A 27077-nucleotide genomic window follows, 5' to 3' on the forward strand; every position below is an offset into this window, starting at 1 on the left:
TTTAGCTTTTCTATTTCTTCTATCCGTAGGTTTAGTTTGGCATAACTCGTAGCTTCCTAATATATCTACTCTTCTCTTTCTTCCCTTTTATAATTTCTCTGGTCACTCTAAATACTTTCTCTTTGGCCCCTTCCGCACACGCAAAATAATGTGTTTTCAATCCACTTTCACAACTGTTTGCAAGTGGATTTTGCCATTCCGCACAGCTTCAAAGAGCACTGAAAGCAGTTTGAAAGTGCATTATTCTGCATGTGCGGAATGAGCCTTTGATTTCCAATATGTGAAATTGAAATAGGTCTACTAGTATTACTTTTATACTTTGTAACATCTATTTGCTTTTTAAAAACATATTGCTGTATTAAATTACATTAAACTTTAATTAAAAAATTAAAAAATATAAGCCGATGGTCCGCCCCAGTCGCCGATAACCAAGGCTCTTTCCCCCCTTTCTTTTGTCTCCTCCAAATTTTAAGTTTATCCGCAGTGTTCCACCTGCTCCTCCTTTTTCTCACCTTGTTGTAAAGTTTCCACCATCCCCAGTATCGCATCTGCAAGTACTTGCGGACGTTCCTTTGGATTACCATCAGGCCCAACCTGCAATGAACAAATGGTGTTTATTATGCCTTACGGAACAGCAGACCTCTTACACACATTCAACCTTCTCTGTTACTCTGAGCTCAGGGAGCCTGTCCCAGTTTTCAGTTAAAATTAGATGTGGGCAGCCCTGACTATTCACACTTCACAATACTATACTGCTACCATCACCCCTTTCTTTTCACTGTGCACAGGACAGATTGGCCAGTGCCTGTTCCATTTGCAAAGCCAACTTTTCCTCCATACAGAGTTGGTGAACAGCATGAAATGCCTTTTAAAAAATAGTTTAAAAGATTCAGAACCAACGTTGGGTTGGGTGAATGTGCCAGACACTGAAGCACAACAATAGTTTTGCCTGATGTATGGGAGAGATCGGTCAAATAGAAAAGGGTTGATCAGAATCTGCCCATGGGGAGAGATGGGCAGTCTGTGAAGGCACGACGGCCTTCAGCTCACTCAAAAGACAAAAAAACAGCACATGGTAAAAGGTCTGGAATCCATGCCCTATGAAGAAAGACTTAGGGAGCTGGGGATGTTTAGTCTGGAGAAGTGAAGGTTAAGGGGGGACATGATAGCCCTGTTTAGATACTTGAAGGGATGTCATGTTGGTGAGGGAGCAAGCTTGTTTTCTGCCGCTCCAGAGACTAGGACCAGGAGTCATGGGTTCAAGGTGAAGGAAAAGAGATTCCACCTCCTAAACACCAGGGAAAACTTCCTGACAGTTAGGGCTGTTTGACAGTGGAATGCACTACCTCAGACTGTGATGGAGTCTCCTTCTTTGCAGGTTTTTAAAGAGAGGCTGGATGGCGTCAGGAGTGCTTTAATTATGTGTTCCTGCATGGCAGCAGATTGGACTTGATGGCCCTTCAGGTCTCTTCCAACTCTATGATTCTATGTTCCTGTTCACAGGCATGACTGACTCGCCCTACTAAACTACTGCAATCTTACAAGTGACATGGATTTCTCTCTAAGGGAATAGGACTCCGGCTCAGTTGAAGAGACTCTGTTTTCCATGCAGAAGGCCCCAAATTCTGCAGCATCTCCAGTTAAAGGATCAGGCACCAAGTCTTGTGTGAGGCCTCTGGCTAAGACCCTGGAGAGCCAATGCCACTCTGAGAAAACAAGACTGGCTTGAATGGATGAAGTCTGATTCAGTAGAAGGCAGCGTCACAGGAAGGCCAGATATGGCACAGTCAGAAGGGGACAGGAATCCTTACCGTCTGTCCAGCATCTTTTTGAACTCGATCCTCATCAGGAATCCCCGCCCGCGGCACTGCAACATGGTCATGATCTTGGCCAGCCGTTCATCTCGCAGGTCTTCCAGCTTGGCCAAGACGCCGGCACGGAAGAACACCTTGGAAAGCAGAGATCAGGTCAAACACAAGACTCCCCTAGACTGAATCACACACCCCAATTTTCAAGACGGACCCTTGTAAGCACTTCGTATGGACATTTGCTGGGTAGAATTGAGTTCCTACCTAACCATTTTTGCTTCACCGTCACTGGAGATGAATTTATGTTGGTTTTATATCAGGAGTTCCCAACGTTCTTGAGTCCGTGGGCCCCTTTGGGATTCTGGCCCTTTTGGGATCCCACAGCAAAGTTTTTAACCATCTGCACAGGCAGATGCTTAATGGCCAATCACAGGCCTTGCTGGACAAAAACCTCACCTGGACCCGCCCACTTTCTAGAAGCACTTGGTGAGTGGCAGGAAATAGCACCGTGTGGGAGACCCATGTTTTATATGAACCTAACTGCCAAGAGCAACCAGAAGAAGAAGAGTTGGATTTACACTCCCCCTTTCTGTCCTGCAAGGGGACTCAAGGGGGCTTACAAACTCCTTCCCTCCCTCACAACAAACACCCTGTGAGGTGGGTGGGGCTGAGAGAGCTCCAAAGAACTGTGACTAGCCCAAGGTCACCCAGCTGGCATGGGTTGGAGTGCGCAAGCTAATCTAGTTCACTAGATAAGCCTCCATAGCTCAAGCGGCAGAGTGGGGAATCAAACCAGGGTTCTACAGATTAGAGTGCACCCGCTCTTAACCACCACACCACGATGACAAGAGGAATAAAGTTTGCCTCTGGAGTCGTGCAGGTTTAGAGTTTTCTTGGATTCCCTCCCTCCTTCCTTCTTACACTGATTCTGACCTAAATTGAGAGCAGATCTCTACAGTTTGAATGGACGAGGTTTGGCACTGAGGTATACATTACCTTAGTGTGTCCAATTTTGTACTCGTTCTCGCCCAGATCGACAGATCCCAGCAGAAGTTCTGAGGCCTTCTTGTTGTCCACAAACCCCTGAGGGATAACATTGGGGTTCAAGACCTGGTACCTGAGGTGAGGAGATATAAACAAGGATTGGGATGCTGTAGCCACCAAGAGATATTGGTCGGTCGGTAGTACACAGGAAGTGGTGACCCCTGTCCTTGTCTTGGCCTCCTCCAGTAAATCCCTTCTTCCTGGGATGGGAACGCTGGCCATCACCCCACTTTAACCAAGTTGTTTCCCCCAGCCATCTCCTCATTCTTCAAGAAGGACAGTTCTGGGCACCCATTCTTTGAGCTGTTAGTCAACCTGCCCAAGGTGAGTTAAGGCTATTTATAGTAGTGTCCGCAAATGTCCCTTATGTTGCATCTGCCCTACCCCTCTTAGGAGATCAGGGTGGGCTTTCTTCACTTGTTTCCTCCTCGTTTCACCCTGAGTTACAGTGTACCTGGTCTACAGACCAGGTGCCTTGGGAGACCAGGTGCTCGGGAGCAGCAGCAGCAGCAGAAGGCCATTGCTTTCACATCCTGCATGTGAGCTCCCGAAGGCATCTGATGAGCCACTGCGAGTAGCAGAGTGCTTGACTAAATGGACTCTGGTCTGATCCAGCAAGGTTTTTTCTTATGTTCTTACAACAGCCAGGTCTTGTCAGACCTCAGAAGTTAAACAGGGTCAGATCTGGTTTGTCCTTGGATTGGAGACGACCAGGAAACCCAGAGGCAGGAATCAGCAGACAACCTCTGATTGTCTCTTGCCTTGAAAAATCACATTTCTTTATTTACAATTCAGTTCATAGGCTGCCCTTCTCTATAAATGGGCTCAGGGTGGTTGACAACAATACATTTACGATTAAAAATAAACACTCAGAACCACAATATACCGTGCCTCAATAATCAATTTCTAAAGTGGAATGAACCGAACTGAAACCTTTAATGGCATTCAGATAACAACAATAATACATACTTTAAAATATATAAAATTATAAAAGAGCATGTAACAAAATAGGGATCTATATTTTTAAAAAACCCTCTAAAATGATGAATTAAAAACTAAATAAAGTGTTTCAAAGGTTACATTAAGAACGTCTTGCAATTACAATACTGAGGAACCTGGCAGCTCTAAGACTTCTCTTGAGCCGTTGTCCAGAAGGAAGAGGGAATGAATTAAAAGGGGAAAGAGAAGGGAAGAGGGAAAGGGGACAAACCTCCAACTCAGTGACACTTTATAACCACATACTAATTGTTCTAGTGGCAGTGAGTTCCACAGCTCACTGCACAGTGCATGGTGTGACATGGTACATCCCTTTATTTCCTCCTGAATTAACTGATTGTCCATGTCAATCCTTAAATTCTAGGATAATCTAGGATTCTTAAGATTCTAGGATAATCTAGGATAATCTAGGATTCTTAAGAATCCTTAAATTCTGGGATAATGGAAGGAATGGAGAAATGAAAAAAAGCAACAGTCACCTCTGCTTGAACTCAGGGTACTGCAGTCTGTTGGGGAATCCCTTCCTGCAAATACGGATGCCTTCAAGGACACCGTTACAGGCCAGCTGGTGCAAGATGAGGTGAGCATCAACGACTCCTGCAAATCCGGAAGACGCTTTTCAGCATTTTCATATTGGGACAGCAATAACAAAGGATCTTTAAGATTATTTCTCGACTGTTACTGACACATGGCTTAACCCGGGCCACTTCCACACATGCAGAATATCATTAAAGAGTCTAGATATAATTAAAGAGTGGGGTTTTTTAGCACTGCTGACAGCTGGGCATTAAAGAAGAAGAGCAGAAGAAGAGTTTGGATTTATACCCCATCTTTCTCTCCTGTAAAGAGACTCAAGGTGGCTTACAAGCTCCTTTCCCCGCCCCCACAACAGACACCTTGTGAGGTAGGCGGGGCTGAGAGAGTACAGAGAGAACTGTGACTTGCCCAAGGTCACCCAGCAGGAGTGCAGAAACACATCCAGTTCACCAGATAAGCCTCTGCCACTTAGATGGAGGAGTGGGAAATCAAAACTGGTTCTCCAGATTAGAATCCACCCACTGTCAACCACTACACTGACTTTAAGAGGGGCTGCAGGCCTATTCTCCTTGCCTGCAGCCAAAGCACATACCGGACTGCTTGAACTCATTGGGGACGATGCAGCGCACGAAATGCGGAGATGTGCTGTGCAAGGTGGTCATCAGCTTGTTCAGCTGCTCCTGAAACGGGATAAGGGGAGTTGAATGCGGCTGAAGGAGGGTGTCATGATCCCTTTGACAATACAGATCTGACCAAGGGTATTATGAAGACTGATCTGCGTCGTATGAATTGCCCAGACACAAAGCACCTCTGTGCAGCGTATGCATGCAAAGCACAAGCGGATCGGCCTGTGTGACAACAGCATGTTATGCTTCATTAGTGAGAAGAAGAATTTTGGATTAATATTCCCCCTTTCACTCCTGTAAGGAGACTCACAATCTCCTTTCCCTTCCCCCTCCGCCACAACAAACGCCCTGTGAGGTGGGTGGGGCTGAGAGAGCTCCAAAGAACTGGGACTAGCCCAAGGTTAGCTAACCTGGTACCCCAGATAAGCCTCCACAACTCAAGTGGCAGAGCGGGGGAAGCACATGGGCCAGGAAGCCACAGCCAGCGTCTACTTTCCAGCAAATTATACTCTGCCCCACATTGAAAAGTTCTGAACATACAAAGGTGCCTGACACCAAGCCCGACCATTGCTTTATATAATACAGTGTGTGGTGGTTGTGGATGGATACTTTTTGTTGTGGCCCTGGGCGGCTGTGGCTGGATATTCTTTGTGGCAGCCATCAGGGGGCTATGGACGGAGGCCCTTTGTTGTGGCCAAGGTCCCAGATTCAGCCCCCCAACCTCCAGGCCCCTTCCGCACACACAGAATAATGCACTCTTAATCCACTTTCAGTGCACTTGGCAGCTGGATTTTACTGTGCGGAAGAGCAAAATCCACTTGTCAACAGTTGTGAAAGTGGATTGGAAGTGCATTATTCTGCATGTGCAGAAGGGGTTACCAAGGATCAGGTAACATGGGATTTGAAAGACCTGGAAAGCCACTGCTGGTCAGAGAAAACAAAACTGAATGGATCTTAACAGACAAAGGATGGGGCTCAGTTTAAGACAGCCTTATCGCAAGATTAATGTTCTCTGTCCTCCCCTCTGCAGCTCTCTGTGGCAGACTCCTGCAGGTCCCATTACAAGCAAGAACTTGCCAATGTTCGCCCAACCAAGTGAAAACAACTGCTCATATACTCCTGCATTGTTCTCGCCACACAGAACTCAGGAGTCTCTACATTGAATCTCATATTAATTCGTGTCCTGCCACTTCTGACCAAGGCGAGCTACGTCTGCTTTTGAGTGACTGTTGCACTAAAAGAACTACAGACGTAGCAAAGTTTTTGGCAACAGATTATCAACAACTGCGCACTCCTGTTGATCACCTAATAACCTTTTATTGTTGTTATTGTTAGTCTGATTGTTGTTTTATCCTATGCCTAATAAAAGTAATGAATGAATGAATGAATGAATGAATGAATGAATGAATGAATGAATGAATGAATGAATGAATGAATGAATGAATGAATGAATGATGTTCTCTTACCCTATAGAAGTTGGAGACAGTCATGAAGGAAGATCCTCTTTTCTGCTTTTTGGTTCCTGAAGCTGAGGATGACATTGCGATGGAGATGATAAGCCATAAATGCATTAATGCGCACTTTTTAAAAAATCACAGCTTTTTTTCCACATTGCAGAATGGGATAGGCGAAGCCATGCCACTAATTTTCATGCTGTAGAGCCAACATAAGTTGCCACCTTCGGAGGATTCAGATTAGTTTTGCAACGCAAAACGGCGTTCTGGGATCACTGTTTCCCTCCATCTCTGAGGAAACTACGGCAATAACCATTGGGTAAGCAAAGGAGATTTTCTAGTTGACAGAAGTCTGATGTTTATCTGGCCAAGGGATGGCTGCTCGCTACCAGCAGCGGGTTCTTGTCCTTCTCTTCAGCCCAATTGCTGTTCTAGATTCTCCCTACTTCTCTCCAATGTCAGGCATTTCCCAGAGTGGTGATCTAAGAATGCTGTCATTCAAATAAGACAAGCGTGGAGCATCAAGGTATATCTGCAGCTCCAGGCACTACTGAAAGATTGATGGAGCAGACAGTGCCAGCCTTTTGAAGGGGACACTTTGGGACTCTTTGTTGTGGGTGACAAGGCCTCTTGCAACCCAGTAAAGGTGACAAGTTCAGCACAAGGAATCGCAAAGAGACCTTGTCTGCGTGCTTGCAGCAGAGAACTGTGGATAACTCAGGAGCATCGGCAAAACCTGCCCAGTCTAATAGCCAAATGGCACAGCGACCCACAATTGGATTTCTGAATGAATAATGAGATTGGGGGGAGGGGGGAGATTCAGAGCACGTAAAGTTGCCAATCTTCAGGCTGGGTCTGGACATTTCCTGGACATTACAGCTGATCCCCAGAGGACAGAAATCCGTTGCCCTGGATAAAATGGTGGCTTGGGAAGGTGAGCTCTATGGCATGATACCCTGCTCAGGTTCCTTTCTTCCCCAAACTGTTAACCTCCCAAATCTCCAGGAATTTCCCTACCCAGAGTTGGCATGCCTAGTGAGAGCTGATGTGGATCTGGGCCATGACACCGAGAAAGGGGAAAGTTTACGCCTTTATGAACATGGAACCCATATTTCTATGTCTGTCGCCTTGAGATATTTGGTGCGAAGGCTGGGCTCGAACCGGATAACTAACCCTTCACTGACCTGCAGCCTCTTCCTCTTTGAAGAGAGAACACAGCAAAGCCATGCTGGACTTCTGGAACAAGCCCACCACGGTTTCATTCAGGGGGTCCTTGTTCTTCTCCAGCCACCCAGTGATATTGTAGCCCACCTGAGAGGAAAAGAAAGAAGGGCGGAGAGGTTTCAAGAGCCTGTTCCTACAACACCTGCTGTTTAGAAGAGTGATCCTGCATACCAGCGATTACCAATAATGGTGTTCCCCCAATGGTATTCCTGACACTCAAGAGTCCATCTTGGTTTTCCTCCATTACACATACCAGTTATATGAGAAGCTGTCTAATAGGGGATCAAATCCTTGGTCCATCAAGGTCAGTATTGCCTACTCTGACTGGCAGCCATGCTGCAAGGTCTCAGGTGAAGGTCTTTCACCTCAGTACCTGGTCTTTTTAACTAGGGACACCAAGGATTGGACCTGGGACCCTGGCTCTACCATTGAGCCCCGGTCCTTCTATCTCACAAAAGGATCTTCAGAGGACTTCTGGCTGTTAAAAAAAAGTGCCTTTTAAGAACCACATGCCTGACTTGGAACTTCCTCGCCTTTTGTAACCGCCTCTCACTGCAGCCATTTTGTGACAGGTCCCACTTCTCCCAGGCAGCCATTTTGTGGCGACACCAACTACCTTTTCTCAAAATTCCAAAAGAAGTATTTTGCAGCAGCAAAGAATAAACACCCCCCAGGGTTTATTTGCACTCACCGTGCCGGCATAATGGACCAGCTCGAAGTGAGCTTCCGGCCCTTTTCCTTTCCCTCCTTTGGGCTTCAGGAAGTTGGGGGATTTGCCCAGATGATTGTCATAGAGGGCTGCCTTGAAGGTGGCGTCAGTTGCCTTAGGAAACACGCACTGCTCTTCAAGGATGGAGAAGATGCCCATGGGCTGACAAAGAGAGAGAGAAATGTGAGGAAAAATACAGTGGCATATTTTTAAAAATGGTGTAGTGTTTAAAGCAATGGACCAGGTTTGGAAACAGCGTTTGATTCCCCATTCTTCCACATGAGCCACACCAAGCCTGGGAAAGGGAGAGGTATTAAATGTAATAAAATAAAATCAATAACCACAACTTCCAGAAAAACATGCCTGAAGCAGCTTATGAAAAGGGGGGAATGAAGCAGTATATTTAGAAGACAGCTTCTACTCTAGAGCTGTGGCTATGCTAAACTCCGTGGCTTCGTGTTGATGTGTTTGGGGCTGTGTAGGGATGGGTGGAGGAAGGGGAAAGTGAGGATGGGATATGAGTCTGAAATTGTGTGCATCGAGGAATGCTGCTGTAAATTTCGTTGTGCGTGCACAATGACAATAAATGCTTATGCTTATGCTTATATCCCCCCTTTCTCTCCTATAGGAGACTCAAAGGGGATTACAAACTCCTTTCCCTCCCCCCCTCACAACAAACACCCTGTGAGGTAGGTGCGGCTAAGAGATCTCAGAAGAACTGTGACTAGCCCAAGGTCGCCAGCTGGCGTGTGTTGGAGTGCACGGGCTAATCTGAATTCCCCAGATAAGCCTCCGCAGCTCAAGCGGCAGAGCAGGGAATCAAACCCGGTTCCTCCAGATTAGAGTACACCAGCTCTTAACCACTATGCCACTGCTGCTCCCACAGACTTGAAAGGCTTGTGTTCAAAATAGTTCAAGGACCAATTCCACTCGCACGTTCCATCTCAGCTGGGAAAGTTCTGGAAATTTTGGAGGTGGAACTTGAGGAGGGCGTGGTTTAAGGAGAGGATGAGTTCCGTGGGTTATAGCGCCATACAGTCCATCCACCAAAGCAGCCATTTTGTCCAGGGAAGCTTGACATGGTGTGGGGACTCTACGGAAACTTTAACTATGTTGCCTGGAAATCAGTTGCTATTCTGGAGGGTACTGACCCTAGTTCCATCCTCAGGGCGAGGGCTCCATTCTAAGATCCTCACAGTCTCTTAACGGTGGGATAAAAAGGCACTAAATACAAAAGTGTTATTGTGCGAATGGAGCTTGATTAAATTCATATATATCCAAGCAGGCCTTGCTGGTCAAATATTTTTTGGTGATAAGAAGCCAGGAGACTCTTGGGACCAACAAATTACCCCCCTGGGATGTATTTGCATAGATTAGTTTCTTGGTTTAAAAAAAAACACTGTGCTCCACCTTAATATCCAGGAAACTTCCAAGGCCGTGACACTAGCCCTGATTGGACATTATTTATTTTCGTTGGTGGTGATGGAAAGTGATTTGTTTCATTTGGGGGTGATAGAAATTGCTGTCTAGCCACCGTTGATCTACGGCAACCCCATAAGGCTTTCAAGGCAAGAGACAAACAGAGATGGTTTGCCATTGTCTGCGTCTGCATAGTAATGCCGGGCTTCCTTGGTGGTCTCCCATCCAAAGTACTAATCAGGGTCGAGCTTGCTAAGTTCCCGAGACCAGATGAGGTCTAGCCTGGGCCATCCAGGTCAGGATATTTATAATATTTACAACTTTTATATCCTGCCTGACTGCTCGATCAGCGCTACGGGGCCTCCACACCCTGCATGTGTGCTTCCTCATTGGTTGCTGTGAGGAACAGGATGCTGGACTAGATGGAACTTTTGATCTGCTCTTCTTGCTCAATAGTCTAGCCCAGGGGTTGCCTGCAATCAGAGGCGTAGCAAGGGGGGAAAGCGCCCGATGCACTGGAGTGTCCTCCTCCCCCGCTCCGCCCCGGAATGCCCCCAGAACGCCCTTGACACACCCCCACAGGGGCACACGCCCGGTGCGTCGCGCACCCCCGGTCTCCTTGGAGCTACGCCTCTGCCTGCAATGTCAACAGAGCTCTGGGGAATGGAGACCACCTGACTTCCATTAAGAGAGCAGATGATGGCTTTTGCTGCAAGAGATTGTTCCTTCCAGAAGCCGCAAAGGAAGAATCACCTTTTCCAGGAGCTCAATGCAAGCCTGCAGATCCAGGCCGAAGTCGATGAAGACCCAGTCGATGCCCTCCCTCTTGTACTCCTCCTGCTCCAGCACGAACATGTGGTGGTTGAAAAACTGTTGCAGCTTCTCATTGGTGAAGTTGATGCAGAGTTGCTCAAAGCTGTTAAACTGCCAAAAGGGAGAAAAAGAAGCCATTGGTCACATTGGACTCGCTTTCCTTGGAAATGCAGCGTACAAAAGCCACAGGGCTTCTATCGAACCAAAGGGCAGTGTTTTGGTCTCAGGCAAATCAAAGCAGGTTTGTTCCGCAGACTTTTAGTAGGTTTGTTGCGGGTCATATTTCTGCTGTGAAAACAGATTTCTGCCCTACCACAAATGCACAACTTGGGTTGCAGGCAAAGAGTTTAACCCGCACTTTCCTCAACTGCAACGCATTAAAATGTAAAAATTTAAGGGGAGAACTGAATGTCAAATAGGCACTTAGGAAGAAGTATTGATAATGTGGACAGAAATAAGGTTTCCCCCTCCCCACCCATAATGCTAGGACTTCAGAACACCCCATGATGTTGATGGGCAATAGATGCAACGCCCATCAAAGGAAAGTACTGTTAGAAAACAAAAAAGCATAATCAGCTTATGGAACTCATAGCTACCAGATCTGTGGACGGGCACTAGCTTCAGATAGCTTTTAAAGGGGTTTGGGCAAAGTCATGGAGAATCGGTCCACAGACAGCTATTAGTCATGATGACTAAAAGGATCTTCCAAGTTCAGAGGCAGTATATCTCTCAATACCAGTTGCAGACAGGGTGGGGACAGTAAAAATGTTCTAATGGGAGCTCATTAAAAAATCAAGATAGGTTTTTTGTTATAAGCATTTTGGTATTTCCCGTCTGGTGTTAACTCTAGATAATCTCCTTCTGAGCCTCTAGAGCTACACCAAAGTTCTTAGCTCTGGAGCAACCTGGAGAATACAAATAAAAGGGCATTCAAGAAGAGGAGGAGGAGGAGGAGTTTGGATTTATATCCCTCCTTTCTCTCCTGTAAGGAGATTCAAAGGTGCTTACAATCTCCTTTCCCCTCTCCCAGCCCCAAAACAAACATCCTCTGAGGTGGATGGGGCTCAGAGAGCTCCGAAGAACTGTGACTAGCCCAAGGTGACCCAGGTGGCATGTGCTGGAGTGCACAAGCTAATCTGAATGCCCCAGATAAGCCTCCACAGCTCAAGTGGCAGAGTGGGGAATCCAACCCGGTTCTCCAGATTAGAGGGCCCCTGCTCTTAACCACTACGCCACTGCTACTCCCTGTTCTTTGAGGCTGTTCTTTGCTTCCCGTACCTCAAAGATCTCAAAGCCGGCGATATCCAGCACTCCGATGAAGAACTGCCTCTGCATCTTGGTGTCCAAGGTCTTGTTGATCCGCACCACCATCCACTTGAACATTTTGTCATAGACCGCTTTGCCCAGAGCCCCGATGGAGTTGTTGCACTGGTCCATGTTCTGACCCTTCTGGACAAACTCATTGCCCACTTTCACTCGAGGGCGGGTGATGCCCTTCTGGAGATCCCCGGAGTTGAGTCCCATCAGGTGGGCGACTTTGTCAGCCACTGTCCACAGTCAGAGAAAAGCAAGTTCAGTGGGATGCATCAGCCCAGCATTGGAAACTTCACTGACATTCACAATAAAGAACAGGCTCAATGGAGTACATTCCATTTATTGTCGAAGGCTTTCACGGCCAGAATCACTGGAGTGCTGTGTGGTTTCCGGGCTATATGGCCGTGTTCTTGCAGCATTCTCTCCTGACGTTTCGCCTGCATCTGTGGCTGGCATCCTCTGAAGATGTCAGCCACAGATGCAGGCGAAACGTCAGGAGAGAATGCTGCTAGAACACAGCCATACAGCCCGGAAACTACACACCACCCCAGTACATTCCATTTATTTGGCATTTATTTGTTTGTTTGTTTCTTTAATTTGTTACATCGCCCACCCCCGAAGGCCTCCAGCTGGTGTACAGATGATAAAAAACAATAAAACAATCAAATAATTAAAACCAAATTAATTAAATACAACAACAGCAAACCTGAAGAACCCTCCAATCCCCCTGGGAGGGGACCAGCACAAAGCAGGAACTGTCCAAGGTCCTGCAGGGTCTTAAAAGCTGGAGGGAGGGTGTTCCACCAGGCAGAGGCCAGGGCAGTAAAACCCCTGGCCCGGGTAGAGGCTACTCGCATCATTGAGGGCTTTCAGCTGCTGGTGAAACATTCGATTTATGGCCAGACAGAATGAATCTTCACAGTTGTCTTAGCCGTGACAACAGTATCTCACTAAAACTGGAAACATCCAGTGTCCCTAACCACGTGTTTACCCTACCTCTCCTAGGAGCTCAGGATAGGGTAGACCTGTATTGAATAGTCTAGGTTGGCACAGTCTGATCTGATTTTAGGACTATACCACACCTAGTTTGTCCTTCTGACCATTTAGAAAAGGGACTAGGAAGTATATTATCTTTCCAGACATAAATTATTATTTTTCAACTCTGTTTTGTTTTGGAGCACAGTACTGGCGCTCTTCTGATTTGGCCCAGCCCAATTATGGGGGACAGTCCAGTATGTTTTTAGGAGGGTTAAGGTGTGGGATGGGGAGGGCTTTTAAAGTAGTTTTTAATGTTGATTTTAAGATCGTGTGTGATGTTTTTATTATTGTGCCCCGCCCGGGGACCTCAGTGATGGACAGGTAATAAGTAGAAAGATCAATAACGTATTAATTAATGCTGGCCAATGCAAACCTGTTTTATTATAAATCTAAACAGGTTATGCCATTGAAACTGGTTTGTCAACAGCACAGGCTAGTTTGATCCCATCAAATCTCAAAAGCTAAGCAGGGTTGGCCTTGGTTAGTCCTTGGGTGGGGGCCGCCCAACAGGCTTCAAGTGCAGGAGTGGGCAATCAAACTGGGATCTCCAGACTAGGAGAAGGAGAAGGAGAAGAAGAGTTTGGATTTATATCCCCCCTTTCTCTCCTATAAGGAGACACAAATGGGTTTACAATCTTTTTCTCTTCCCCCCCACCCACAACAAATGCCCTGTGAGATGGGTGGGGCTGAGAGAGCTCTGAAGAACTGTGACTAGCCCAAGGTCACCCAGCTGGCATGTGTTGGAGTGCACAAACTAATCAGGTTCACCAGATACGTCTCCACAGCTCAAGTGGCAGGGTGGGGAATCTAACCCGGTTCTCCAGATTAGAGTGCACCTGCCTTTAACCACTACCCCACACTGGCTCTCACGACCTCCCAGGTTGTGAATTTGAAACCAACCCAGCCCATCTGAGCATCACGATAATGTATTATTTTGACAACCGCTTGCTTTCTGTTAGCTCTTCCGACTTCCCTCGGTGCCATGAAGAGGAAAAACCGATCCCCCCAAAAAATCTCTTTACCCTCTGTGGTGTCCACTTCTGCTTGCTCCTCTCTTGGCTTCTGTTTGAACTTCATGTTGCCAAAGTGCATGATGCCACCAGTTAGCTTATAAATGCCGATCTTCTCTTCTTGAGTGAAGCCCAGGACATCGAAGGCAACCTGTTAGACCAGGAGGAGATGGACAGAGGTACTTTGACACTGTATGCCTCCCATTCATAAAATCATAGAATCATACAGTTGGAAGAGACCCCAAGGGCCATCCAGTCCAACCCCCTACAATGCATGAACACACAGTCAAAGCACTGCTGACAGATGGCCATCCAGCCTCTCTTTAAAAACCTCCCAAGGAGGAGACTCCACCACACTCCGAGGTAGGGCATTCCACTGTCGAACAGCCCTGACAGTCAGGAAGTTTTTCCTGATGTTTAGGTGGAAACTCTGTTCCTTCACCTTGAACTCTCAGCTTCCCCCCCCACCCCACCTTCCCCTTGTTGTATTTCCCTCTTCTCCTTTTCCCTGGATGTACGGTGTGAATGATGGTCCCCATTGACCCATAGCCCTCCTCCGAGAAGAAGAAGAAGAAGAAGAGTTTGGATTTATATCCCCCTTTCTCTCCTGAAGGAGACTCAAAGGGGTTTACAATCTCTTTACCCTTCCCCCCTCACAACAATCACCCTGTGAGGTGGGTGGGGCTGAGAAAGCTCCGAAGAGCTGTGACTAGCCCAGGGTTCGGCAACCTTTACCACCCAAAGAGCCATTTGGACCCATTTTCCATGGCCCTGAGATTCACCGAGCCACCTCTGGTTCGGCCTCTCCATTCACCTTTCCTTCCAGCGCTGGGAGGCGGAGGCGCAGGGCAGGGAAACCCCCTCTGCCAGACAGAGCAGGCAGCCGCCTGCTCCGTGGGGCAGAGGGGCCGTGGCGGCTGTGGGTATGGTAGAGGGGGGATAGCAGCTGCTCTGGAGGGACATGCCCATACTATCCTCCAACCTCCAGGGGTCGCTCCAGTCCTCCAGAGCAGCACTGGAAGGAGAGGGGAGTGGAGGGGATATGAAAAGCGACACCCTCACACACGGAGCCGCCTCCAGTTCAGCCCCTCCACTCACCTTTCCTTCCAGCGCTGCTCTGGAGGGCTGGAGGGACACGCCCATGCTACCCTCTGACCTCCAGGCCACAGGGAGCCGCAGTGTAAGGCTGAAAGAGCCGCATGTGGCTCCAGAGCTGCGCATTGCAGACCCCTGGACTAGCCCAAGGTCACCCAGCTGGCATGTGTTGGAGTGCACAAGCTGATCTGTTTCACCAGATAAGCCTCCACAGCTCAAATGGCAGAGCAGGGAATCAAACCCGGTTCTCCAGATTAGAGTGAACCTGCTCTAAACCACTACACCACTGCTGCTCATCGGTATTAGCAGGCTTACATCTGTGAGAAGCAGTTCTTCTCCGTCGTCCATGTTGTCGACCACGGTTACTCCCTGGCTGGTCCAGTGGTACTCCTTAGGGTCTGGCACCAGAAGCAAGGATTCTGCGAGACAAAAGAGATGGGGAAGGGGAGAGCGTGGTCTTTTTGCCACGGGACCGGGTGACACCACCCGTCCCAGCGCTGGTCAGTTTCATTTGCCATGCATAAAACCACCGTCTTTGTATACCAGCATATTTTTAGCACAGTTGGGCCCCAATGCTTTGACAAAACGCCAAGTTTCCTCCATGGCCCTTTCCGCACATGCAGAATAATGCACATTCAATCCACTTTCACAACTGTTTGCAAATGGATTTTGCTCTTCCGCACAGTAAAATCCAGCTGCAAAGTCCATTGAACGTGGATTGAAAGTGCATTATTCTGCATGTGTTTTCCCCACCAATCACAAGGAAAGTGGGTTAACCCCCCATTTCTGGCTGTCTGAGAAGTTCCATTTTCTCTTTTCTCCATCTGCTGTTTGCTTGTAAAGCAATGCTTCGCCCTTCTGGATGTGGCTCTCACAAAGTTGTGAGAGTTCTGTGACTTCTGAGAAAGACAGCACCCTGACACCCTGATGGGCCAGGTGGGTCTGCAGAAAGGAACCCAGAGTTCCCTCCTTCCTGTGTTCTATCCCACGTTAACAGTGCTTGCAGATAGGCACAGCTTGCAAGAGGGAAAGGTGCAAAGGTGCAAAGAGGTGTGCTATTTCTGTACTCATCCCGATACAGTAGAGGAAGGGTCCCTAACCTTTTTGAGTCTGTGGGATTCTGGAAAAGGGTGGTGGGCACAGCCACAAAATGGCTGCCACAAGAGGTGGAGCCACACATACACCCAGTCTAAACACAGGGGAATAGAAGGGTAATTTTGAAAAGGCAGTAGGAAGGAGAAGCGAGAAAAAAAACAGTCAACCAGCACTGGTGAAGGTCGTCGTCCAAGTTATTTTTTAAAAATCTGCACCGCCAATCAACCCAGTGGCCTATCAGAAGCTGTGCTAGGCAGCAGCCCCACTTGGGACCACCCACTATCCGCAAACAAATGGCAGATGCCAAGTTAGATGTTGGTTGGCACCGTGATGCCCAAGAAGAAGAAGAAGAAGAAGAAGAAGAGTTGGCTTAATATCCTCCCTTTCACTCCTATAAGAGACTCAGAGGGGCTTACAATCTCCTTTCCCTTCCCCCCTCACAACAAACACCCTGTGAGTTAGGTGGGGCTGAGAAACATCAGAAGAACTGTGACTAGCCTAAGGTCACCCAGCTGGCGTGTGTTGGGAGTGCACAGGCTAATCTGAATTCCCCAGATAAGCCTCCACAGCTCAAGCGGCAAAGCGGGGAATCAAACCCAGTTCCTCCAGATTAGAGTGCACCTGCACTTAACCACTACGCCGCTGCTACTCCAAGGGCACCATTTTGGAGACCCTGTAATAGAGACACATACTTAAATCACGCACATACTGTGTTTCTCCGAAAATAAGACAGTGTCTTATATTAATTTTTGCTCCCAAAGATGCACTATGTCTTATTTTCAGGAGATGTCTTATTTTCCCGCTCCACAGCTGCATGCTCTGGTGTTCTGTTTGACGGGCATGCTTCCAAACAAAAACTTTGCTACGTCTTACTTTCGGGGGATGTTTTATATTTAGCACTTCAGCAAAACCTCTATCCTCTATGTCTTATTCTCAGGGGATGTCTTATTTTCAGAGAAACAGGGTACAAGTTGCCATACCAGTAAGGTCAGTCTTCTTGTTTGAGAGAATCTGGTAGAAGATGTGATAGCCTCGTTCAGCAGGCTGCTGGGAGATGACACGAGATTTCTCTAGGAGATCTGGAACACAAAAGAAACCCAAGCTTGTGACAGGAACACAGAAACAATGCACAGCTAAATATATATATTTAAGGAGGTAGGTCTTCTGCTGTGCAAAAGCTTATTCCAGGGCTGGGTGTACTGCTGATTTAAGTTAAAAGATTCTATCTCTGAAAGGGGTTTCAGAGGCAGACATAGCACAAATAAACTGCACAGTGTTTGTGCATAAGAAGAAGAGGAGGAGGAGTAGTTTGGATTTATATCCCCCCTTTCTCTCCTGTAGGAGACTCAAAGGGGCTTACAATCTCCTTGCCCTTCCCGCCCTGCACAACAAACAGCCTGTGAGGTGGGTAGGGCTGAGAGAGCTCCAAAAAGCTGTGACTAGCCCAAGGTCACCCAGCTGGCATGTGTGGGAGTGCACAGGCTAATCTAAATTCCCCAGATAACCCCCCACAGCTCAAGCGGCAGAGCGGGGAATCAAACCTGGTTCCTCCAGATTAGAATGCACCTGCTCTTAACCACTACGCCACTGCTGCATAACTGTTTTCCATAACATTACTACTGACTTCCATCTAAAATAGAACCAGGGCTGAGATTTGGGGGTTCTCTTATGGCAAAGATCAGACCAACTTGGATACTTACAGCTCTCGATGTCAGCCCCCGCCAGTTTGCCTGTGCTGCCAAAGTGAATTCGGATGAATTTCCCCTGGACAATGAGAAAAAAGCCCATTGAGTGAGAGAGAAAGAAGAAAAAATAGACAGAAGGTGGTAGACAGGTAAAGTGTTCAGGGGACAAACTGCCAACTGGGAACCAAAACATTAGACGTTTCTGCTTTTGCAAACAAAATTTGCTCTCGGAAACTATTCTATACAGTGTAGCATCAACAGGCTCCTGGGAATTTTTTTGATCCAATATTCGCAACATTTCCGGGGGGTGTTCTACAAACTGAAATTGTGCAAATGGAATATATTGCATTGAGCAATCGATGTTCCTTTAGTGGTGCATACATTGACTCCCTGAGGCCATTTCGGGTCAGGAAAACAACACAAGGGCGAAATCCTCGACTCCCTGCGGTCCCAATTCAAATCAAAACCCTGGGCACTCAGAGGATGACCGGCCAATAGGATCTGTGAACAATGTACAATATGTGAGGTAGAGGGTGCTAATGGTGCTAACGATAGCGGGGTTCAATACACATTCAGGTACTTACAAAACGAGAGGAATTGTTGTTCCTGGTGGTTTTGGCATTTCCAAAGGCTTCCAGGACTGGGTTAGCTTGGATGATTTGATCTTCCAAGGATCCCTGTGCAAGACATAACCATCGGTTGGCTAAATGTGACGGTCTGTTAACTGGAGACATTTCTCAACTGCAAAAGATGAGCGTTATCATCTGGAACCTCCAAGGGAAGACAGTTGTGGTTGCTGCAGGACAACGGTTCCCAGTTCACCCTGCCAGAAGCCCTTACCTTCCCATCGGCAGCAGCTTTGCCTGTACTGCCGATGTTGGCGAAATACTGTATGACTTTCTTGGTGTTTTCAGTCTTGCCGGCCCCGGATTCTCCGCTATGGGTAAAAGAGGAGATGGAAATCAGCAGCAGACAGACAGCATGGCATAGAGCCGTGGTGGCGAACCTATGGGCACAGGTGCCAGAGACGGCACTCAGAGCCCTCTCTGTGGGCATGCATGTCATCATCTCCCCCTTGCCCCCTCAGAGGCTGCTGCCGGCAGACGCATTGGGAGTCACGCCGCACAGGCTGGCTGTTCACAAGGCACTCAGCCGGCTGGGGCTGAGCTTCAGGGAGGTCCTGAACACAGTGTGTAACAGACTTCCCACTGTGATACACCTCTGAAGATGACAGCCACAGATGCAGGTAAAACATTAGGAACAAGATCAACCAGACCACAGCCACACAGCCTGGAAAACCCACCAGAACCAGTTAAATTCCCTTGCCCCCCCTCCCCTTGGCCAAGTGTTGGCACTTTGTGATAAATAAGTGGGTTTTAGTAGGATTGTCCTTTCTAGAACTGTATTGGCACACTGTAAGGTCACAGTTTGGGCACTCGGTCTCTAAAAGGTTTGCCATCACTGGTATAGAGGTTAGAGCAGATGTCCCCAAAGTGGTGCCCCTGAGCACTACAGCTTCCGCTGACATAATCCCTGGTGCTCGCCAAATGCTTTTTGTAAGTGGGTGGGACCAGGTGGCATTTTTGCCCCGCCGGGTTTCTGATTGACTACTGCAAATTTGATTGACTGTGCAGATTTTCAAAAGCATTGCTTTGGCAGCAGCTGCTATCACGGTGCCTAGACTGTATGACTGAAGGTAAACCTTAGCAGCCATTTCGTGGCTGCACCGACCGCTCAAAATTACAGAAGTGGCTGCAGAATTTAAAAAGTTTGGGGGCCCTGGGTGAGAGGATCAGATCCGATCCAGGCACATCTAGGGTTGAACCCTTACTAGGTGACTTCGGCTACGGGAATGGAACGTCACCACGACAAACCCTCCACCAATGGGAAAAGATCATACACTCACCACTTCCTTGTAAGGAAGACAGAGTGAAAAATGTGATAGATAATTAGACAGATGTTGCCCAAAAGCTGAGAGGCACCTAGAGGCAGCCAACCCCATTTACAAAAAGGGGGTTCAGCTCAGTTTCTGAGGTCAAAGATGGCAATGCTCTGAATCTTCAGTGCTCAAGCAGAGGAGGTCAGAGATGCCCTCAGAGCTAGATGTAGATGGCCTCAGAGCTAGATGATTTCCAAGGCAGGCAGCTTGCTCCTCTGCCATTCCCACTGTTTTCAATACAGTTTTATTCCTCTTCACAACAAAGTACCTGTCTCGAGCGATGGAGCGAAGCAGCATGCAAATGTATATGCTTACGTGATCAGCATGGACTGGTTTTCCCGGTCTGTGTGGAGGACAAGAAAGACAATACAACAGGCTTTAATAAAGGGCCCTTCATCTTCCTGCCGGGCTAATTTACAACTCTGCAGTAGCTCCCCATTAATCTGACCACAGACTTGAAAACATGGTTTTTGGGAAGGGGGCGGGGGGGGGGGTTGCACAGCAGTGCTGAAATAAAGCTCATTGCCACCCAAGACATTCTAGGACGGGGCAAAGATTTCTGTCCACAGGCCTCACCCATCAGCATGTCGTGGTAGGCGTTGTCAGAGATGGAGAAGAGATGGGGAGGCACCTCTGTGCGCTTCCTGCCTTTGTACATCTGCGCCACCCGAGCACCGTAGATGGGCAGCCACTTGTATGGGTTGATGGTGACACAGAACAGGCCAGAGTAAGTCTGGGGAGAGCAGAAAGGAACCAACATCAGCTTCTTTTCTCAGGAATCACCGGGTTTTAGAACTGGGTGAAGAGCTTCGGGCTCTCAGTCAGGGGCACTCGCAGTAGCCAGGAGGGGACAGAGCTCAGCGGCAGAGCATTTGCTTGGCATGTAGCATCTCTGCCCTGCAGGAACCGTACACTTGCTGCGGGTGTGGAATGGCCATGTCAGAGTGGGGATTCCAATAAAAAGGGAAGATCAAGAAGGCCAGGGAGGAGGAGGGAAGAGGAAGAGGAGGAGGAGGAAGAAGAAGAAGAGGAGGAGGAGGAGGAGGAGGAGTTTGGATTTATATCCCCCCTTTCTCTCCTGTAAGGAGACCCAAAGGGGCTTACAAACGCCTTTCCCTTCCCCCTTCCCCAACAAAACCCTGTGAGGTGGGTGGGGCTGAGAGAGCTCTTCAGAGCTGTGACTAGCCCAAGGTCACCCAGCAGGCATGTGTTGGAGTGCACAAGCTGACCTGGTTCCCCAGACAAGCCTCTGCAGCTCAAGTGGCACAGCAGGGAATCAAACCTGGCTCTCCAGATTAGAGTGCACCTGCTCTTAACCACTACCCCACGCAGGAAGTTGGTGGTTTGATTCTCACAGAGCTGGGGAATCAGCACACCTGGAACAAAGAGGACTACTCTAGCTCCACTTCTGAGGCAGACTTAGAAAGCGCAGACCTGGACCCGGTTGAGTGGAGGCCCAGCCAGGGTACCATCCGGGGGGAGGTGTAAGCCAGCTGGGTGGATTCATTGTCCTTCTCCTTTCCCTACAACAATGCTGAGCTCTGCAGCCCAATCCAAACAAGTGAGCCCTATAATTCTTCCCAAAGACGCTCAGCCTCTAGGGAGGAAAGAGGTCCATCATATCTGAAACACCTTTGCCCTGTGTGGTACTCACACACAGCAGACCATCTTCTCACTCGACTTACATAGATCCTCATTACGATGTAACGTTGCCGCAGGTTGTCCAAGACGCTGGCTTCGTTCAGGAAGGTCATGTTGGCCATGTCGCTGATCTGGTAGAACTTCGGAGGGTTCATCTGCTGGACGTCGTCCTTCTTCATGGTGACGGTCTGTGTGGTTGAACAATGATGTCATGAAAGCCGGGCAACAGCACCGACAGCGTCGGCACTGTTCAAAGCTTTCCAAGCCCCACTTCTAAATGATACATTGGAAAGTTCTGAGCATTGTCTGCATAGCCATCCTGGAATTTCACGGTGGTCTCCCACCAAAATACAAAGCAGGCCCTGCTTAGCTTCCAAGATTTGATAAAACCGAGCTAGCCTGGGCCACCCATCTAGTATCTTACACTGTGCTTAGTGTAGAGTTTGGAGAACAGTTTGACAGGCAAAAAAGAACTCAGCCGAGATCGTGCTAAAATATTGAAATAACATGACTGATGCTGTTGCAATAGTAAAATAGGTCACCTGGATACAACACCTGTGGGCCCCCTCCTTTGTTTCAATGGTCCCGTTTGTACTCTGAAATTTATTAGGCTGTTGGTTGCTGTGGGTTTTCCAGGCTGTGTGGCCGTGGTCTGGTAGGTCTTGTTCCTAACTTTTTGCCTGCATCTGTGGCTGGCATCTTCAGAGGTGTATCACACTGTGTCAGCAGAACAAGACCCACCAAGCCCACAACAACCAGTTGAATCCGGCCGTGAAAGCCTTCGACAATACATTATTAGGCTACATTACCAACCTGAATGACTCGGATTAGCCCGATCCTGTTAGACCTCAGTAGCTAAGCTAGATTGGCCCCAGTTAGTATTTTGATGGGAGACCAAGCAAGGAAGAACACAGAGTTGCTATGCAGAGGCAGGCAATGGAAAACCACCTCCCTGTTTCTCCTGCCTTGAAAACCATATGGGGTTGTAGCAAATCGACTGCTATTTGACAACACTTTCCTCCAGTATCAACTAGCATCGGTTTCCCTGTTCTGGTCTCCTTCCCCATTTTGGAAAAAAACCCACCCTTTTATTAATAGCCTAGAGCAAACAAAATCGATCCAGGTGCCTCTTTTTCTCAACACTCCGCACTGGATCACCTGATTGGTCACTGTCTTCACAGTGACTTGGTTATCAGCCTCCGACTGGATCTCCCCAGCGACGAAACCTTCTTTGTCGTCCTTGACCCAGCAAGAGCGCTTGATGTCGTAGGGCTTGTTCATGGCCTCCAGCTTCTCTTTCTCGGTGGGAGCCAGGAATGGCAGTGGGTCCACATCGTCCCCACATTCTCCTTTGTAGCCACCAGGCATGTTGGCGTCGGTGCTGGTTTAGGCACGGGGCAGAAGCCGGAAGGAGGAGGCAGCTGGTGAAGGTATTACCCACAAAACTGCGGCTTCAAGAAGGAGAGAAAGCAGTGGTGTAAAGGAAAAGAAAGAATAGAGATTGCCCCATGCAGTCGTCCACTTTGTGCGGTGATCCACTCCTCACGTCCCTCCGCACACACTGTGACCTCCTGATTTCATTTTTTGCCCACTAAAGATACCCTAAAACCTCAGCCAACAGACAGGGAGTACCTACCAGAGAGACAAGGCAGGAAGACACCTGTTGTTTACAAGACACTGGATCGAGTCTTTTATACCTGTTCCATGCGTCTGAGATGTCACTTGCCTTGTAGGGCGGAGTAGGGGGAACGCAGATGCCACAAACCCCAGAGCCTTTGTGGAAGGGAAGCTGATAGGCTTCAGACCGTCCTGCCTGGTTTCTTGGGGATTTCTTCTTCCTACTCTCAGCCTTATAGGGCATCTTATAAACTCAGCCACACGACTCAGGGGACTGAAGGAGGCCGAAATAGAATCTCCACATGGCACATTTCCCTTCTGAAGGCACCATTTCGAGTAGGCTCAGTTAGCTCCCAGGAAGCAGCGAAAGGTTTTGCCAGTGGGAGCAACAAGTGCCAGAGTGGATTGGGACCACAGGGCGCTAGTCACTGAAAAGCTTAACAGAGGTTCCATCTTCTGTACAGACAGGCAGCTGGCTGTGGCTTCCACAAAACTTGGCCCGACATTTCCATCCCTCCCCAACCAAAATCCAGGGAAGGGGACAGCTGCAAAACGGAGGGTTGGAGGTTACTGGGAACCAGGATTGTTCACTCTTCATTTTCCCCATCATAGAACATAAGAACTAGCCTGCTGGATCAGATCAGAGTCCATCTAGTCCAGCACTCTGCTACTTGCAGTGGCCCACCAGATGCCTTGGGGAGCTCACATGCAAGATGTGAAAGCAATGGCCTTAAGAACATAAGGAAGAGCCTCCTGGATCAGACCAGAGTCCATCTAGTCCAGCACTCTGCTACACACAGTGGCCCACCAGATGCCTTTGGGAGCTCACATGCAGGATGTGAAAGCAGTGGCCTTCTGCTGCTGCTGCTGCATCTCCCGAGCACCTGGTCTGCTAAGGCATTTGCAGTCTCAGATCAAGGAGGATCGAGATTGGTAGCCATAGGTTGACTTCTCCTCCATCAATCTGTTCAAGCCCCTTTGAAAGCTATCCAGGTTGTGGCCATCACCACCTCCTGTGGCAGCATTTTCCAAACACCGACCACGTGTTGCGTGAAGAAATGTTTCCTTTTATTAGTCCTAATTCTTTCCCCCAGCATTTTCAATGTATGCCCCCTGGTTTCAATGTATGCCCCCTGCATCCAATGCAGGCTCCCAGTTTAACCAAAACTACTCCATTCCAGGCACTGGGACCAGCGCAAGTTATATATATATTTTAAGGGTGATGCTGCCAAAATTCAAAGTCCTGGCTCCTCCCTCAGATAGACTACTCCTGCTGCAAAAAAGCAAAAACACCCAACCCCATACCTCCGTGACGTGACTATCCATAATGGAGACCACTGTTTTTGACTGGGTGTTCCCAAAAGGAGCAAAGGTGAGGCCTCCTCAGTTCTTCTGAAGCATCTCTGGCCCAATGAGGTGGAGAAAAACCACAACAACTATTGGGAAGAAGCACACAGACTCCAGAAAATCCATGGGTGGGTAGCATGATTGCGCCCACTGAGACTAACTTGATTGCACCCACTGGGGCCATCAGATTACTGATATCAGATTTATTTAAAAACAAAAGCCAGCCAATTATTTCCACACAGCGTCTTCTGTTGTAAGCATCACAAAATGTCACATCCGGAGACAAACTTTACTTAAAACTGCAGAACAATTGTGACAGCCAATCTCAAAACAATGGTTCCAGTTCTGCCCTGGTGTTCACTAAAATCACATCCCTCCCTGCACCTTCTCCCGGTGCACTTTAATCCATGCTCGGACTTCCCGAAAACTTGAGGCCACTTCAGCAAACCAGATCGTACACATTTTCCTGGTCTATGTCACTTCAGGTTGTGAGGAAGGGGACTGGGTGTTTGCATTTTTAAATACTTCCTTTATATAGAAACCTAGCTTGTCAGGATTTATTGTTAAAATTCCCTTTACATAGAAACCTAGCTTGTCAGGAATCAGAGTTCAAAACCTGGCGTTCCATTCTTGTATAATGATGTATTTTACCCCAGGTAGGACCATCTAACACACACTTGAAGGGAATCAAAGAAGCCAGGAAATCTCTGTGCCATCCATTTGGCTTGCATGCAGAAGGCTCCCCATAATTTGATGTGCACTGCTAGCCCCAAGCTTCAGGGCCGCTGCTGTTTCTATCACTCTGTTCCACCAAACCCCGGAGGGGAACGGAGCCGCTGACATGGCTTATTAACGCTGGCAGGGAAGCTGCAGCTAATTAGCAACCGGACTGACAGAAGAAGGCTCTTCTTGCTTTCCAGAAAGAATGAAGAAAGGAAACCCTGCGAGGAATTCATGTGTCATATAGTTATATTAAACTCCAGCCTCAAAGAATGGGTTGCTTTTTTCCCCTTCCCGCCTTTGTGGCATTTTATTAGCCACTACCAAAAAATACAGAAATGCTGATGCATCTGTTTCCTGGTTCAGCATTCATTCCCAGCTGTTCCACGACGTCTGGCCCAGGGAAGGGCTGGTGTATTCCCACCGGCGTTCTTTGGTAGCCTGATACTGGCCCAAACAAGGAAACAGCGTTCTTTGCAGGTTTTATTTACGGAACCTGCTTCTCAGCTGGAGAGAAAGGCGGGGTTGGGAATACTAGGAAGCAAAATCCTAAGCCAAGGGTCCCCAACATGGCACCCATGGGCTCCTGGCACCCATGAAAGTGAGTGGGTGAGGCCTGGTGAGGATTTTTGCTTCTGATTTGCCACTGGATATTTATTTGGCTACGCAGATGTTTACGCTCAAAGCTTGCCTCCTTCCAAACACAAGGTATACTCTACTGCGCAAAGGCGCTTTTAACATTTCTGTGCTCTAACATTACAGTAGGGAGAGTGCAAGTGAAGTTCAACTTAAGGCTTGCCTTATAAAAATATATCAGAAGTTCTCTAAAGTGCATATTAGAAAACATGTTTTGGAAACCTTAGCCTTCCCACCCTTCTAAAATAGCAAAAATATGATTAGTATTAACACACAAAATTTGTCACACCTTTGTCACACATCATTTTGCATCTTTTCACACTTAGCTCTATTTTTCACACTTAGCTCAATACCACATTCTGTGCGTGTTACAACTTTGTCACCGGTTTCCCTGTTGTTTAAATTATGACATGCTTTACCTCCGTCTCTGTATGTATTTGACTTTACTAAGTTAAGAGACAGTAAATGGTCCAAAGTCAGCCAGTTAACTTTATAACAAAATTAGGGATTGACTCTAGAAACTTCTGCGTTCTAGAAACTTCTGCATTTATTGGTCCACATAGGGAGCAGCAGTGGCGTAGTGGTTAAGAGCAGGTGTACTGTAATCTGGATGAACCGGGAATTCAGATTAACCTGTGCACTCCAACACATGCCAGCTGGGTGACCTTGGGCTAGTCACAGTTCTTCAGAGCTCTCTCAGCCCCACCCACCTCACAGGGTGTTTATTGTGAGGGGGGAAGGGAAAGGAGTTTGTAAGCCACTTTGAGTCTCCTATAGGAGAGAAAAGGGGGATATAAATCCAATTCTTCTTCTTCTTCACATGACCAGAAAAGAATCTATTCCAGAACTGCAGCTTTTCTGCAGGTGTCAAACTTGAGCTTTTCCTGAAAGTATATATGTGACTTAATTAAATTAAACTGGGTGGGAAATGTGGATATTTTGGGGCTGAAGACTGAGGAGTGTGGGGAGGGGGCCTTAGGGGGCTTTGATGCTATAGAGTCCATCCGTTTTCTCAGGAGAATGGCTTTTTGTCATTTAGAGACCAGTTGTGGGAGATCCTCAGGAAATTGGCAACCTAGAAAATGGCAACCTCAGGGGCCTCTTATACACTATGTTCCTCATCCCAATTGGGCTTGGCCCACGCGGAGACTGAGAGAATCATCAGCTTACGAATGAATGAAATTTGTTTGCGGACACAGACAAAAATCATAACCATATCCCACACTTACAAATTACTACGGACTAAAACATCAGATTAACTTAAGTCATAAAATCAACAAGCCAAAGTCCTAAACTATTAAAATATGAAA

The 27077-nt window shown here is 47.8% G+C and overlaps 1 protein-coding gene across 1 annotated transcript in view; it reads right to left on the reverse strand.

Moving 5' to 3' along the window:
• LOC125430513 (myosin-16) overlaps positions 1 to 23231 on the reverse strand; it is a 47974-nt gene extending 24743 nt beyond the window's left edge. Inside the window, exons 1-21 of the mRNA XM_048492473.1 lie at positions 23084 to 23231; positions 22606 to 22898; positions 21492 to 21635; positions 20383 to 20539; positions 20122 to 20149; positions 18708 to 18804; positions 18452 to 18544; positions 17883 to 17946; positions 17163 to 17261; positions 15403 to 15506; positions 14005 to 14143; positions 11909 to 12177; positions 10571 to 10741; positions 8381 to 8560; positions 7650 to 7776; positions 6478 to 6539; positions 4978 to 5065; positions 4328 to 4445; positions 2805 to 2925; positions 1812 to 1948; positions 513 to 594 (exon numbers count right to left, since the gene is read on the reverse strand). Coding sequence (XP_048348430.1) covers positions 513 to 594; positions 1812 to 1948; positions 2805 to 2925; positions 4328 to 4445; positions 4978 to 5065; positions 6478 to 6539; positions 7650 to 7776; positions 8381 to 8560; positions 10571 to 10741; positions 11909 to 12177; positions 14005 to 14143; positions 15403 to 15506; positions 17163 to 17261; positions 17883 to 17946; positions 18452 to 18544; positions 18708 to 18804; positions 20122 to 20149; positions 20383 to 20539; positions 21492 to 21635; positions 22606 to 22815 — 2490 coding nt within the window. The 5' untranslated portion in view covers positions 22816 to 22898; positions 23084 to 23231. The remainder of the gene's footprint in view (positions 1 to 512; positions 595 to 1811; positions 1949 to 2804; positions 2926 to 4327; positions 4446 to 4977; positions 5066 to 6477; positions 6540 to 7649; positions 7777 to 8380; positions 8561 to 10570; positions 10742 to 11908; positions 12178 to 14004; positions 14144 to 15402; positions 15507 to 17162; positions 17262 to 17882; positions 17947 to 18451; positions 18545 to 18707; positions 18805 to 20121; positions 20150 to 20382; positions 20540 to 21491; positions 21636 to 22605; positions 22899 to 23083) is intronic.
• Positions 23232 to 27077: the final 3846 nt, after the last annotated feature.

Source organism: Sphaerodactylus townsendi, linkage group LG04 (genome assembly GCF_021028975.2).
Source record: "Sphaerodactylus townsendi isolate TG3544 linkage group LG04, MPM_Stown_v2.3, whole genome shotgun sequence".
Taxonomy (NCBI): Eukaryota; Metazoa; Chordata; class Lepidosauria; order Squamata; family Sphaerodactylidae; genus Sphaerodactylus; species Sphaerodactylus townsendi.